The following is a 16,621-nucleotide window of genomic DNA, read 5'->3' as shown; positions in this document are numbered from 1 at the left end:
GGGGACGGACACGGGTGTGTGACGATGCTGCGGTGAATGGAACGAGCCGCACTCTCAGCACCGGGAAACGAAGCCGAGCGCTAACGGAGAACCGTTCCCATCGTTTCACTCGTGGCCACGCACCCCAAAAGCGGGGATCGCCAGAACCTCCAGCCGAACGTGCCCCTGTCCCCCCCCGGCTCCCGGCGAGAGGCGCTGCCCTCGCTGCCGCCCCTCGCCCCGCTCCCGGCGGGGTGCGGCCGCCCGGGGCGGCGGCCGGGGATGCCCGAGGGGCCGGGGGCGCCCTCCCGGCTGCTCCCCGGGATCGGGCCCGCCGGGGAGGGAGCTCGGGGTGCCCCCCCGGCCTCGGGTGCCCCCCACTCCCGCCGTTACCTCCAGCCCCGGGCGGGGGGCGCGGTGCATGCGCAGCTGCCGCTGCCCTTCATTCATAAAAAAAAAAGGGGAAAAAAAAACCCCGGGAGCCGCATCCGCGCTCCCCTCCAGCCCCCATTCATAAAAGGCAGCGGAGCATGCGCGCTGCCGCCGCGGTGCCCACCCATTCATAGAGTCGGGCGGCAGCGCATGCGCACTCGCGGCCGCTGCCCTCCCATTCATAAAATAGCCATTTTCCCAGGCAGGCGGGCGGGTGCAGCGCCGCGGCCGCCGCTGACAGCGCCGCGCTCGCAGGTCCCTGCCCGCAGCTCCTGCCGCTCCTGCCAGCGTTCTCCCAGGTCCGGCCCCCTCGTCCGCCTCGCTTTTGGGATTAACTCGCCTATGGAGAGATGGTCCTAGCTGAATTATTTAAAGTAAGTACGAGATCGGTGCTTGCGAGCAATTGTTAAAATGTTTTAAGTAGAAAAAGCCAAGCCTGCTCCCCGAGGGAAAATCCTGCGCTCGTTCTAGATGTGTTGGGCTGCTCCTTACAGATCGCTGATCAGGAGCATATTTCTGGCGATGACTTTTCTAACAGTGATTAGCTATAATTATGTACAGTGGAGAGCTGCCTGGTGCTTCCCAGCCTAGAGGAGACTTGGCATTCTGGAGAAATATCCTGTTTCTTGCAGAATTTCCATTTGTGTCCCTGCGTCTCTGATTTATACCTCTTTTCTGCGTTCTCCCATCAACATCTGCATTTGCTGTACATATATGGCAGGCAGGTTTCAGCACACTTGGGTCGGGTTTGTTTGCAGGCTTTTACAGCAGAATAAGTGGCTTTTTTCTGCTGATGGGGTGTCTTCTCCTTCATCCCTCCTTCCTTCCCCGAAAAGGAGCATAAATACATGGTCACCTGGGCTGACAAGTCAGAATTGGATCTTTCTTGCTGTGGAATGGATTATCCGCATTTCCTCTCTTTTCCAAAGCCCTGTCTTGTGAGTGTCAAGTAGTTTTTAGCTGTCTCCATAATAGGACACTTCAGAAATCAGCCACTCATGTGTCAGACCTTTCCTGCATGACCTTTGCTCTTCAGCATTTTATTTCATAGAAGCCTTTTTTTCATTTTTTTGGCCTCAGTGCCTTATTCCATCACTGTTCTTCCCTGTCTTGCTGTACACTTGTTTTAAATCTGGATGGATGCTGCATTTTAAAGGCTAGATGAGTAATAAAAATGTGTACCTGGAATAACTTCATCTAATACATGAAATATTTTATGTATGGAGGAAAAACCTGTGCTGGCTGTTCCTTTCTACCAACTGCGTAGCAAAGATAAGCCAGGATTTTATTTTCTGGTACCAGTCCTGGCGTCACAGGAGAAAGACAAGCCTGGAGACGACATGTTCTGAAAATTCATTATCAGGAGGGGAATGGAAAAAGCAGAAAGGGGCATGGAAAAGGCACAAAGGTCTTAGAGGAAAGCAGGGCTGGCAATGCAGACCTTGGAAATGGCAGTGCAAAGGAATATCACTGGGGAAAAGGATTCCCTCTTTCACCTCCAGTTGCCAAGGGTCTGATTGCTTCATTTAAGTCCTTTGTAGCCCCAAGTTTTTCTTTAAAGGGTGAAGTAGAGAATGAAAGAGAAAAGGAAAAGCATCCCTGCATTATCCAGAGTGGGAAAGGCACGTTCTAGATTCTTTACAACTTCTCCAGCTGCTGCCTTTCCTCCATGCCATGCCAAGGGGACAGCATGGCAAGAAATTGCTCTTTAATTCGGTAAAGAGGAACTCAGCTTTCCCAATATTACAGCTTCCCCTCTCTGCCTTTATTTTGGGTTAAAGAATAAAGCTCCAATTTGTGCACGGAATCACAATGATCCTGATGACTGGCTTCCCCCTTGTCCATATAAAAATGAATGATAGCAGGAGGAGGGGTTGTTCTCAGTTATTGGAACCCCACTGGGGATGTCTCGTTGATAAATGTGCCCTTTTCCATGGGCTGCTGTGTTTTCCCTTGCTGGAAGGGACTCTACATTGGGATGATAAAATTAAAAGGACCATTTTTGAATACTGCAGTCCTTTTGAAATTCTCCATGAGGTATGTGCAGGGGAGAAATTATTTGTTCTCCTCCTGAAACAGCAAAACAAAAGCTGTTTTCCTGGAATCATGACTAATTTCCAAACCATACTGGGGAATGCAACATCTCAAAAAGCAATTCCTACCCCCCCCCCCCAAAAAAAAATCTGTTCTCAGACTTCGGTGAAATAAAATTCAACATCCCTTACAACACTACAGCAATAATTAATTACCAGTTCTGACAATTTTCATAAAATTAAATGTGAAAGAAAAAAATTCATTCATCTTATTGCTATATAACTTCCCAGCTTCAGCACAGTAGTAAAAACTGTGTTTTTACAGGCAAACAGTTGCACAAGTGTTGTTTTTTTATCCTTTTGCAATGCAATTTCCTCAAGAAAATCTACAATCCTTCCAATAAGGTTATCATTTAGTACCATTAGCTTAATAGATCATATCTAAACTGAGCTTAGTTTTCTGACCTTAAAATAAATGTTTTTGTCCAGTAAAAGGCTTTGACTGAGAAATCCAAGTCCCCAGAGATCTGAATGCTAGTGGGCCAAAATGTGCTTTATTCACTCGCACCATAGGAACAGACTTTAGCTGGACAGAGACAGCTTCTTGGAAGTCTACAGGTCTCATTTCCCAGCTCCTGAATTTCCACACTCTGGCAAGAATTTAGTGTCTCGTTTTAAAAATGGCAGGTTTCCCTAATAAGCTTTCTAAATTTTTTTCCTGCCTTATTGCTTGTAGAGAAGATTCTAGCTGGCCTTAGCTAGATAAGGCTGCTAAGGAGGGGAACAAAAAGAATGAATGTCAATATTTTGTTAATATTAATACACACTTTAGGGGGAAAAAGCTTTTTTTTTTTCCTTTTTTTGAAGCATTTACAGCTTGACTCAAAATCCAGCCAGCCGAACTCAGCCTTAATGAACTCCAACCTTATGAATTATTCTTAATCCCACATTAAAAACATGTGCTTGCTGCAAGGTCTCCTTTAACTACCTCTGAGAGTAGTCTTCCTCATTAAAAGCTCTAATTGACCCCTTTGGCTTGCACCAGGAGCAGAGTGTCCCTGGTCACCGCTGGCAGGCCTGGACAGGAGCATGTCCTTCATGCCAAACAAAGGCAGGGGCAGGATTTGTTCCCTGCCTCCAGCTCCTCCTCTGCTGGGCCTCGGGGAGCAAATCCTTTATTGATCACTTGGGGGGACCCTGTCCTGTCCCCCAGCACCCTGCCCTGCCCAATGCTCAGGTCCAGCTCTGCCCAACACTTCCAGAGGAGCTTTTCAACCAAATAATGCTTTTTAACCAAGCCACCAGAGGAGACAGTCTGGTGGTGACAGGTCAGCTTTGGCACTGGTTGCCATCGATTCTGAGCCCTGCTGCCTTGCACAGGCCTGGAAATGTTTCTGCCCACCCCTGGCATGAGACTGCTTCCAATGTGTTGCTTTCAATTATGATCATTTCCTGTATTAAGACTGAGTATTCTATGCTTTGCTTGTTTTCTTCCTCTTGCACTGTATTTTCAGAAATTCATACGTCCCAGAGAGCAAAGAAAATAAACCAATTTCTGCAGTGCATTTACTGCAGCTATTGCTGCCTCTGTGTCAATGAGTGACTGTCACAGCTCTGCCAGACTAATTCAACTTTTGCATTGGTAATGGAGTCACAGAATGGTTTGGGATGGAAGGGACCCTAAAGCTCATCCCATCCCACCCCAGGGACACCTCCCACTGTCCCAGCTGCTCCCAGCCCCAGTGTCCAGCCTGGCCTTGGGCACTGCCAGGGATCCAGGGGCAGCCCCAGCTGTGCCAGGGCCTCAGCATCCTCACAGGAAACCATTTCTTCCTAACATTTCATGTAGCCCAGGTCTAGTATCAGTGCCCCAGAGCAGGTGTGGTCCTTCTGTAGGTGCCAGGATTCAGAGCTGTCTGGTCTGACCCAAAGCAGATCCCCAAAGGAGCAGCTCAGCTCTTACCCTGTCCCAGTGCAAGGCTCAGCCTTTCATCAGTCCATGGCAATTTCTCCATCCCTTCTTCACAGAACCTTGTGATGCTTCAGCAGCTGGGAAATTCTTGGAAACCTGTGATTGAAAATTCATGTTGAAGCATCAAATTGCCTTTATTCTGTTTACAGTCAGACTTGGCTATCCAAAAGGTCTTTTCCAACCCTAACAATTCTAATATGAGAAGGCAGCTTTTTGTGCACGGTGCTCCCCACGCCCCCAGCACCGCTGTAACCATTTTCATTTATAAGATATAGAATACATGTAATGGTCCTGGAGGTGGCCACCAGCCCCTGGCAAAGGGCAGCACAGCACCACGGGCAGGTTCAGCAGCTCCTGATGTGCCAGGGCTCCACAAAGGAGCCACCAGAGATGCCACAGGACGTGGAGGGGACAATCCAGTGCCAGCAGCCCCAGGGGAAACCTTGTTTTGCTGAGGCTCCTCCTGCCACCAGTGCTGTCAGACACAACAGAAGGGACAGGCTGCTCATGAGGGGCAATTAAGGTGAAATTAATTAGAGAGAGATAAGGGGCCCTGATCTGGAGCAGGGGGGTTTGGTGCCTGCATCACTTCCCTGCCCACCCTGGGCTCTCTCAGCAAACACACCCAAAGAGCACACTTGGGACCTTTTGGTTTTCTGTGACACTGGAATTCCCTTTAGACATTTCTTGTGCCCAAAAAGGATTGGGCAAAACTGTGGGGCCTTGTTGTACCTGTCACTGGCTGCAGAGGAGGAGCTCAGGGAAGCTTTTCCCATTTTCCTGCTGGCTGCCCTGGGGATGTGGCAGTCCTGGGTTGCCCAGGATTGCTTCCACATGGGACCCTCCTCTGGACTTAAGTCCCTTATTCTCATTATTCTTTTATTACCACAAACATCTAGAATATTGTTAAACATGTGAGAAAGAGCTTATTAAAATTGTTAACCAGTGGGTGACTCAGCTAGTTGTGAACATCAGATATTTCTGCACTCACTGGATTTTTAAGTCAAGACCCATTTTGTTTTTCAGTTACTGGAAGATTTGTTGTCCAACTCCACTCTGAAAATAAAGATACCAGAACCTTGTTCTTTCAAAGCTTGTTCAGAGGACATTAATGAGAATGAGTTTTCCTGAGAGTTTATTTTCTCATGGAGTTGCCTACAAGGACAAAATGATGTAGGCAAATCCAAAATCCTACTAAACATAAAATGCCTTTTGTTTTAATTTCATCTGATTTCAAAACCCTACAAAACTTTTGAGTCTGAAATAATACCAAAACACTTTACAATAACAGTTGGTTTCCTACAACTTTAGGACTTGCAATTACCCAGTACAACAGTAATTTTAAATTGGCCATATCTTGATGAAGAGATGGAACAAACACTGCAACACGTGTATGAACTTGACTTTGGAGTCCAATTTTACTCCCTGGGAAGGAAGTATATTTTGACTTGAAAATTGTATGTGGTGAGTGACTGTACAGTCATGGGGGAAGAGAAATTTTTTTCTACATGGGAGTTTGCTGCCTTGAAAAGAACCTCATTGTTTGCCTCTAAAGAATGAAAAACTCCCTGTATGAGAAGATAGTCAAGAATTTTTCTTCCTGTTGTCTACTTTAAGAAAATTATCTGTACAGTTGCAAGCAGTGAATTTGTGCCTGTGTTAATGCTGTAATACATCTGTAATTACCTGTGATCAAAAATTAACTAATTTTGTGTCCTGTATGGCTTTTTTTCCTCAATTGAAATGCAATTTACAGTCAAGATTAGGGCAGTGGACAGCAAAGATCCCTAAGGTTGCACCCCTCAGCTCTTGTCCTCTGTCAGGGTCTAAAGTTCTGCCAGGTTACCCCAAACATGAGTTTTGATTTGGGATCTGGCTGGATAAGCTTTATAAATTCAGTGTATAAGGTGCCAGTGTTGCTGCTGAAGGCAGTGTTGTCCTTGTGAGCAAACACCCCCGTGTGTGCTGGGTTTTGGGGGGAGCTGAAGGAAATGCTGCCCTGCCTCTGGGTGCACATCAGCCAGAAAAGGTCCAGGTGTGGTGTCTTGGAGGATCCTGCAGGGAGGTCACAAGGCCCCACCAGGCACATCCCAGCCTGTGACACTCCACAGGAGCAGGTTTGGACACTCCACAGCTCTGGCTTAGGATTTCCTTCTGGCCCAGCAGGAATCCCCAGTCCCAGGGCTTGGCTGGATTGCTCTCTGCCAGGACAGGGGGAGCACTGTGTGCCTGCACAGCTGCCCTGTCCTGGGACACACAGGCAGCTGAGGGAAAGGTGCCCAGAGCACACAGGCACACCCTGGAGCAGCTCCACCATGGAGCAGTGCCATGGCTGTCCTGGGGCAGAGCCCAGGGCAGAGGAGCCTCCTGGCAGGGTGAGCAGCACCCAGCTCACTCCCGTTCTGCACTCGAGGGGTTTGACCTGGATCTGTCACCAGCAATGTCACTGCACTGCTGGAACTTCTGGTGACGAGGCCAGCAGCAGCAGCCATGGAGTCATGGTCCTTGGAAAATTCCATAAATATCAGAAACATTTGTCTGCTAAGAGCAGTTAACTGCAGAAACCCTCTGCTCAGGAGAGAGAGGGCAGGGCAGAAAGTGAAGGACCACGGGTGCAAGCACCCAAACCTGCCAGGGTGCACATCTGTGGTGGTTTAAAGGTGATTTTGATGGAGCCAGAGAGACACTGTGGCCATAGCAGGGGTCTGGGAATGGGGAGAGCTGGGTCTTGTTTGGCTGTTTCCCCTCCACAGGTTTTATCCAAGTAGATCCTGTGCCCACCTATCTTTGAGTTCACCATGTCAGGCTTCCCTTCCCCTTGTCCTGCAGAAATAGTTTGTCTATTAAAAAGACAATTTGAAACTGTACTACAGTGAAAAAAGAGGATGAAAACGTCCTATCCTTAACTCTCTGGATGTGTGGTGTCTCATCCAGGGTCCCTCTCCTTTCTGTGGTAATTAACTGAAATCTTGATTAGCATTATCTCAGATAAACCATCTTCAACATCTGCCTGCCTGAGACCCCGTCTGTGCCCGGGGGTGTTTGAGGAGTGGCCTGGCTCTAATCCTCCCCCAGATTCATCTGGTGACACCATTTCTGTGTGATGGCATCACTGGCCCTGGCCCACGGCAGGCTGGGCACTGCAGAGTTCATGCAAAGCCTGAGTGCCCCCTCCAGGGACTCCCACAGTGCCACCAGTGATGCAGAACAGCCTCGGTGCCACCCTGGGGACAGGCAGCACCAGGGCTGGGCTGAGCAGGGCTCACTGCCTGGGCTGAGCTCTGCTGCCACACAGAGCACCCTAAAACAAACGGTTCTCCATGGAACCAGTGGGAATCTGGTGAACAGAGCAGATTCCTGAGAGCTGGTACCGAGTGGGAGAGCCCTGGAGAGGCCACAAAGGCAGGGCTGAGGAGGAGCAGACAGGCTGGAACACCCTGCAGCACTGCCACCATTTCCTCCAGCTACCTTCCATCTAAGATCAGCTTTGCTGCACTTACTCTTGGCAACCAAAACAGCTGCATCTCTCTCCTTAAAAAAAAAAAAACAACAACACAACAAAAAACCCAGTGGAATCAAAGTCTCCCTGCAAATGTAACACACAGCCGACACAGAACTGATGATTTTGCTAAACTCTGACTTGCAGCAAATACTTTTTATATCATGACACTGGATTCTGATGCACAAAAGAAAATCAAGTTCTTTTCCCTCTGCATGCACCCTAGTTGTCAGAATCATTGCTTCTCTTTGTTTTTTACATACAGTAACTAGGAAGAGATGCTTTATAAACCCTCTTGTTCCTCCAGTCAGGATGTCAATGGGCTATGAATAATGAAATTTAAAAAAAAAAAAAAATCCAAATGAATGGCTAAGACCCAGCAGAGAATTTTAACTGGGGAAGAGCAGCAGCATCAGGGCTGCATGACAATAAAGATCATCACTGCTAATAAAGCATTTCTTCCTGCTGCTGTGGTGCAGGGCACAGAGGGGGCCCAGACCCGGCATGTGCCACCCTGCCCACGCTCCGGCCGAGCCCGGGAGAGCTGCCCTGCCCCAGCCCCAAATGCCAGCCCCAAATGCCACGTGAGCCATCAAAGCAACAATTCACAAACGCAAGAGTGGACTCTGGTGGCATTTCTCAGGGGGTAAAAATGGGCTTCCCTTTCTTCTCCTCAGGATGCAGAATCAGTTCTTGCTCAGATTTTTGTGGTGTCATATTTGTTTTAGGGGAGATGTGCTCTCACACAAGTGCACACACATTGACACACACACACACTTCTTGTGCATTATTTGGTTGTAGCAGGATGCAGTTTTTTTTCCTTTTTCCCACTGCTGTGATATTAAAAGTCATAGAATCACAGAATCATTTAGGTTGGAAAAGACCTTTAGGATCATCGAGCCCAGCTGTTAAACCAGCGCTGCCAAGTCCAAATCTTCCACGCTGTTGGAGAAGGTTAATTTATTTGTTGAACACAAACAACTGGCAATGCCTTAAGCTGTTCACTACTTCCTTTTTCTTGATACCAGCAGCTTTTCCCCTCCTGCGACCAAAGCTTTACTCACCCCTTCTTTCAACTGATCTCCAGCATTATATTATTTATGAATAAAGGTCACCCCGTGAGGAAATGGCACATCTACTAGAAAACAATGTGCACTTTCTAAATTTGAACTGAGTCGTTTCCGTTCTTTGATTTAAGTTTAGTTACTTCCTGTGGTTTCTTGTCCTACGCCACTGCTGAATCTTTGGATTGACTCCAGGATAAATTGCACTCTTTCAATGAAATTAGAAACTGCGGCACCGAGGGCTCAGCCAGAGCGGCTGGTAAACAGCACTTCAGCTGAATATTAGTGCACTTAGCAGGCTGCACGAGTGTCTCATTACCTGTGTGAGGTGATGGATCCAGCCTGAGCCATGTGGCTGCACCCTGGGCTCCCACCCTGGATTCCCACCAGACAAGGTGCTGAGCAAGTGCTTCCACCTCCCCTGGGAGGGATAAAGGAGCCTCTGGAACCAGCAGCTCCTGATGGAGAGGGAACACTTCCTCACCAAAATCAATCCATCCTCTCACAGGCAGATCCTTGGTTAGCAAGGACAGGTGCTCAGCCCCGTGCTCAAAAGCACCTTTGTACCAGGCCAATGCTTCCACAAGCCACAATCCTGCATCAGGTTTTTTAGGGAACAGGGTCAACTGGGGAAAACCTCCAAAGTTTAGAGAAATCATTTCAGGAAATTTGCTGACAAAACCACATGTGAACGTACACCAGTAGCCCCAAGATGTGCCTTCCCTCAGTAAAACCATGAGTGGGCTCTCCAGGAGCCTGCAGCCCTCCCAGGGCTGGAAGAGCTATAGATGGCCAAGGTCAGGGAGAGGGACACGGTAGCAAAGGAGGAGAGAGGCACTTTGTACCTGAGTGCTCTGCCTTCCCTGGACACAAGTTTACCTTACAAGACCTTCAGCACAACAACCAGCCTCAGCAAGGAGCCCTTTTGGGCTGGGATTTCAGGATACCACAATAACAATGCGCTCTCTCTCTTCTCTCTCTCCCCCATCCCTTTTCTTTCTCCTTCCCTTCTCCCAGGACACTTAAGCACAGAATTTCCCCCAGCAGTCAGACTGATTTCTCAATGGAGCCCCGGATCCCTCACAACATCACCGTTGTCCCCAACTCTGTGATGGTGCAGCCCTTGCTGGACAGCCGGATCCCCTACGGGCGGCTGCAGCACCCTCTGACCATCCTGCCCATCGACCAGATGAAGAGCACCCACCTGGAGAACGACTACACCGACAACCCCGGCGCCGCCCAGCCGCCCGCCCAGAAGCGTCCCCGAGCCCCCCACGAGCCGGGCTCGGCCGGCCAGCACCCTCAGCGCTGCGAGCAGGATGTCACCCACCCCTGGATCTCCTTCAGCGGGCGCCCCAGCTCCATCAGCAGCAGCAGCAGCACGTCCTCAGACCAAAGGCTGCTGGACCACATGGCCCCGGTGCCCGTGGCGGAGCAGTCGTCCCCCCGCGCCGTTCGCATCCAGCCCAAGGTGATCAACTGCAAGCCCCTGGACCTGAAGGGCCCCGTGTCCCAGGAGCTGGACAAGCACTTCCTGCTGTGCGAGGCCTGTGGGAAATGCAAGTGCAAGGAGTGTGCCCTGCCCCGGACTCTGCCCTCGTGCTGGGTGTGCAACCAGGAGTGTCTGTGCTCGGCGCAGAACCTGGTCAACTACTCCACCTGCATGTGCCTGGTCAAGGGCGTCTTCTACCACTGCACCAACGAGGACGACGAGGGCATGTGCGCCGACCAGCCCTGCTCCTGCTCCCAGTCCAACTGCTGCGCCCGCTGGTCCTTCATGAGCGCCCTGTCCCTGGTGCTGCCCTGCCTGCTCTGCTACCTGCCGGCCACCGGCTGCGTCAAGCTGTCCCAGAGATGCTACGACCGAGTGAGCCGGCCCGGATGCAGATGCAAAAACACAAACAGTGTCATTTGCAAGGCATTGCCCGAGAGCAAAGGGGCAGAAAAGCCCTTTTAATGGTGCAGTTGGGAGGATGCTCCGTGGAGCAGGGTGGTGTTGGCTCTTTTTAATAACCTGTGTTCTGAGGAGAGCGTCAGCCTCTTGCCTTCGGAGAAAGCGGAAGCAACTATTTCCACAAACTGAAGCACTTTGGGTTATTCAGGGTTTTTGGAACTGGTCGCAGTTTAAATAGATGGGGCCAAAGGAGGAATGTTAATAATGCAGAGTGAAGGCTGCAAACCCATGTACATCATGAAGTACAGCTGCTGAAAATCTCCCAGCTTGGAGGGACGGCTGCTCACCAGGCCTGCACACCACAGGAACCATTAACTGCTCGCTTGGCAGGCACCACCTCACAGCCAATCCCCATTCCCAGCTGCAAAAAGCTGCTTTGAATTCACATTCAGGGCGGGCTACTTGCTTCCTGCCTCCTTCCAAACCCCAGCTCGCTCCCAGCAGCCTGTTGAAGGTGATGGGGGAACTCCCTCCACCCTCCTTCCCTCCTAGACACCACTGCAAGGGCTGTTGCACACAAAGTACGTGTCTCCCAAAATCTTTCTGTGTCCCTCAAAGATTCTTGGACCAGAAGTGAAGCTACATTTCATTTGTTGACGGGTCTTCTGCCCTTTGGGCGTATCCCACCCGGCCCACTGGTTTGGACCCTCTTTCTAAAGCAAGATGGTAGCAGGGCTGCTCCTCCCAGGAGGAACTGCAGCAGGATGTGTTCAGGCAGTTGTATCAACACCGGGTCCTCGTGCCTGTAAGCTGATCTGTGGCATCAGGTTTCACTCAATGAATATGAGTTTTCCCTCAGCAGAGCAGCCCCTGTGCAGGAGGAAGGGGCTGATCCCCTTTCCCCCAGGCCCAGCTCGCTCCTGGTGCAGAGCAGAGGGGATGAAATTCCAGCCACAAAGCAAAGACGGGCAGGGTTCGCTCCTCTAAACCTCTTAAGCTCTGGTAAGAAGTCACACAAACCTAAGTGTACGATGCACATAGATGTATTTTTCTAGGGATCTCAATCCAGTACCTCCCCTCCTGGAACAAGCTCTTCTTTGCTCATTAGATATTGAGATTTGTTTTTGTCTTGGGGGTGAATGGCATTTGCTTGAAGTACAGCACATTCCCCCACCCCTATTGCTGCTGTTTGACTTTTGCCTCTTCTGTACAAAAGTGTCTTTTTAAATGTAAAGAATGCTTTTAGTGTTTATTTTAGTGTTAACACACACTAGGGGAAGCCAGGGGTAGGAAGAGAGCACAGTTAAGAAGCAGGCCCATGGTTTTCAGCACGCAAATATTGGCTCTGTCCATGCCCTCATCCTGGGGCTGGTTCTGCCTTCCCCAAGGATGCTGTGACCCCTCTCTCTTGACAACCACAAGGTGCTAAACAGGAATCTTGGTCCAAACATGCAACACTCTAATGAGTAGGTAGGTACTTGTTGCATGCAGAAAACTGACCTAGTCTCTCTCGGTGTTTTTAATTAGAGGAGATTTCCTCAGTAAATGCACAGCAGTGACAGTGAAATGTCATCTCCAATTAGACAAGCAATAGGCAGAGCTCATGTAGCATTTCCAGGAATCCCCTTGGCCAGGGTAGGGCTGGCAGGAGCACCCTGGTGGGACTCTGGTGTCTTTGGGTTTCAGAATTCAGCTCAGCTGGATGACTTGGGGTTTAGCTCAATGGAATTGTAGATATTTATTGAATGGAGGAGATAAAAAAAAAGAAAACCAACCAACTTTTCTATTTATAATATTTGCTAGCTTGTACATGCTGAATCACAGAAAAAACGAAGTAATGTCTGTTACCAGATACCAGTTCCTATAGGGTAGCCTCATGCTAACTCTATGTGGGCACCAGGAAGCAGGTGGGGATCCAGAACTGTATTTATTATCTTGCACAAATTGGAGAGGAAAAGAAAAAAGGAAAACCAACCCCAAACTAGCTGAACTGTTGGTTGAATGTATAAGATATTGTATTTAATAAGAGAAATCATTTTCCTAAGATACAAACAAGCTAGAAAAGGCCAGCAGGAGAGGTATTTACCTGCTGCCCTCCTCTGTTGGGACCATACATGTCCAAATGGCCTCCACCCACGGCTGCTTTGCCTTTCTGACCCTCTGTCCCTGGGGAATCTGTGCTGAAAACCCTCTGGCAGAGCCCATGGCTTGGCTGCATGGTCCTTGTGAGCAAAGGCACTGCTGGAATGGTGGCCACTGTGCCAATCTACACTCATGTACATACCCCAGCCCTCCCAGCTGGGCTCCCTCTCACTGTACATAGCTGTAAATTATTTCTCTGTTGGTTTGTTTTAATATCCCAGCCCTGTAAGCCGTGCTGGAGCCTGCCAAGCCTCGTGGATGTGTTAGAGCAGTGGTCAGTGTAGCAGAGTGACCCTCCCTCCTCCCCTGGCTCCCAGCACGGCCCCCAGCCTCTGCCCCAGCCCTCCCAACCCCAGGCATGGCAGGAAGGTGCTGAGCCCTGTGTGGAGCTGGGGCAGGGCTGGGCTTGGCCTGAGCCAGGGCTCTGCCAGAGGGAGCAGCTCCTGTCAATAGAATCCACATTCCCTCTCCTCCCCAGCCCAGCAGTTCCATCCCCACACTCCCTGTGAAGGTACTTGGGTCTCCTGCCACCCCAGAGATGGACCACGGGCACCACCACGTCACAGCCCCCCAGCTCTGCCATCCTCCCGGGGCAGAGCCCCCTGCTAATGAAGGGACAGCTGCTAATGAAGGGACAGCTGCTAACGAGCACAAACCTCTGCAGCCGTGGCACTGAGGGGGGATGCTCACAGAGGCAGGAGGGCAGGTCAGGGTGGCTGCCCCTGGCACCGGTGCCATGCTCTGGAGGAGCAGGAGGATGGCAGGGCACCTGCACTGCCAATTGCTGCAGCTCTGCCAAATGCTGCAGCAGGTTCATGGCAGGGTTTGCCCCTGCCCTCACACAACAGCCCAGACAGCAAGAAGGGGGGAGCTGAGGGTGCTGGCAATGCCACACCACATTCCCGGTCACCCTGTCACACCCTGTCACCACAGCCCTGTGCCCAGCAGGTGCCAGGAGCAGATCCCAGATTTGGTGCTCCCTGGGCACTGGCTTTGCCACCCTGATGAGCCCTCACCCTTCCCAGCACTGGGTATTCCCTTCCCCTCCCACACACTCAGACACCCTGAGAAATATTTCCCCCATCTCCTCTTACCACCCCCTCACATGTACACCCTGAAAAGTTACCACAGAAGGTTTTTCTTTGTATAGAATATTTATTTTGAAGCTCTATTTTAATAGTATTTATTTTAGAAAGTCTACTATTGTAAGAGTTCTTCTGTTTGTGAAGAAAAACAAGTACTGATGAATGTACTGATCTAGAAATTATATATATATATATAAATATATATTGTTAAATATATAAATGGCTGTTGTGGTTCTTTTTAAAAAGAAATCCCAAGAATGTTCATAGCAATAATTTTAAAAATACAAGCAGCGAGTAGCCCAAAATTGGTTATTTGATGCTCTCCAGCCCTGCCAAGAAACTCAGGGTGATGCTGGGGTTGTTCTGCCCCACAGCCTGGCACACCAGGGGCTCATCAATTGATTACCCTCAAATCCCCTGCAGGGGGAAGAGCCAACACCTCAGCGAGGAGTGCCCTGCTCTGTGAACTTCAGGAGCAATCCTCTGCTTCCCTGCACCCCTAAAATTCACCAGCCTGGGAGTCAGGCTGCTCCTTCCACGGGGCTGAGCCCTCGGTGTGACGGGGATCGACACTAAAGAGCCAAACACGAAATCAGCAGCCCCACCACACGCAGGGGTGGTGCCAGCCCCATCCCACAGAGCCTCCCTCAGCACTCCAGAGCCACTTCCAGCCCTCCTGCTGCTCCTTTCCACACCAGAACAGCCCTGGGGGGGACAGAGCCTCCTCCACCCCAGGGTCCCCCCCAGCCATGGGGGCAGCCAGAACTCTCCCACCTGCTTGGAAAGGGGCAAGAAGCTGCCAAGGACCAACTCCCTCGGTCCCTGCTCACCCTGCACAGCCCCTGAGCCACATCCTGGGGCTCCCACCCACCAGCACCCAGCGCCCTTCCTGCCCCCAGCTCCTCGTGTGTCAACCGCATCACACTGGACTGCTAAAAATACAGGATCTGGGTTATTTTTCACCATTCCTGTTATTTATTTGCACACACTGTGGAGCTGTGACTCACTGGAAGCTGTGCCATGTTTTGTGTCATCACAGAGGTAACCTGAGTGTGTTACCTGGCCTGAAATAATATTATTGAAACAATGATGTTGAATTAGTCAATGGATCAGATAAAGAGACAATAACTACACTGTGCAGATCATGACATCAGGTGCCAGAAAATTTGCAATAAAGAAAAGATACTGAATTTGTTATGCTGAGGGAGGTTTTTCTTTTTTTTTTTAACAAACAGGCTGAGCCAGGATGTATAAATTTAAATCAGAGTTTGGCAACACCAACTGATGTCTTGCACATAAAGCTTTAAAAATACCAACACGACGCTCATGTCTCTCTGCTGGAAGCAAACCAGAGCACTCTGCTTGATTTGAGCAGTAGATGTTAAAGCAATATTTTTTAAATCTATCAGAATTATCAGCTTTTTTTTAATCCTTTTTACATCATTTTCAGTTATTGGCTCTAAAAGGAAACCAACTGCAATTCCACAAGCTCAGGCTATGGAATGGTGAAGAGATGCACAGAGCTAAGAGTACAACAGACTTCCAGGCCCTAGAGCAAGCCCAGCTCTTGGATATCAGACCTGAAAGGAAATTTCTAAAGAATCAAAACACCCTAAAAATACCCTAAATAAATGTATTAATTCTGAGAGAATGGGCTGAAACTTACAGAAATTATGAACTTACAGAAATGAACGACCAGATTGAGCAGGTTGCATCCCTTGATCCCTTTCAACCCAAACCATTCTGGGATTCTACAAAATGAGATAAAAACCTAAATTTTAATTACTTTTAAAACTAAAATATATACTTAATAAACACAATGTGATCTTCCCAAAGGTGTAAGTGTTGCAGACAGGTAAAATATGTTGTAAAAGAAAAGGCCTAATGAAATCAGGCCTTGCTCTGCTAGTCTGTCACTTCCTCTAATTGCAGACAGCTTGCAAGTTCTCATATGAAACAATCTTGGGTATGAAAAGTTTGTGAACACAACAACCTATTCCTTGGGGAGAAAAATAGGGGCACCTGTATAAACAATAGATCTTGTCCCAAGAGAATCCACAAAGGAAGAATGCAAACACCTGAATCTGAGTACGAACACACAAATCACCTTCTGACCAATGACTGAAGCTGGAAGAAAACTGTTAGCAGTTGGTGTTGCACACAGAGTCTGTGAAAACTGTGTAAAATGAGTTGTGTGAGTAAAGAATTGGCTTTTCTGCATGAAGAGAATGGAGTCCCAGTTGACTTATTCCAGCATGGGTGGAACCCGGCGTGATCTGCAGAAGACAACGGCCGAGCCTCGCCGCGATAGCGACTCAGGGCCGGAGTACAGAATGGGCAAAGCCACAAAAACAGGACCACAGCCCCAGGGAGGGGGAGAAACAAGGAAAAGAAGGAACCCAACTTTGTGAGACACAGCACACCAACACAGCCATTGGTACAGCCTTCAATACAACCGTCAGTGCAACCATCAGTGCAACCATCAATACAACCATCGGTGCAACCGTCAGTGCAACCGTCA

The 16,621-nt window shown here is 49.4% G+C and overlaps 1 protein-coding gene across 1 annotated transcript; it reads left to right on the top strand.

Annotated features, from left to right (window-relative positions):
- Positions 1–591: 591 nt before the first annotated feature.
- Positions 592–12,040, top strand: SPRY4 (sprouty RTK signaling antagonist 4). The gene is made up of 2 exons (XM_071443664.1): positions 592–785; positions 9,997–12,040. Exon 2 carries the CDS (start codon positions 10,043–10,045, stop codon positions 10,934–10,936), a length of 894 nt encoding a protein of 297 aa, XP_071299765.1. The 5' UTR covers positions 592–785; positions 9,997–10,042; the 3' UTR covers positions 10,937–12,040.
- The last annotated feature ends 4,581 nt before the right edge of the window (positions 12,041–16,621 follow it).

The sequence above is a fragment of the Agelaius tricolor genome, unplaced genomic scaffold (genome assembly GCF_023055355.1).
Source record: "Agelaius tricolor isolate 1412-34295 unplaced genomic scaffold, bAgeTri1.0.p SCAF_18, whole genome shotgun sequence".
In the NCBI taxonomy this organism is placed as follows: domain Eukaryota; kingdom Metazoa; phylum Chordata; class Aves; order Passeriformes; family Icteridae; genus Agelaius; species Agelaius tricolor.
This window is presented reverse-complemented; position numbering and strand designations above follow the sequence as displayed.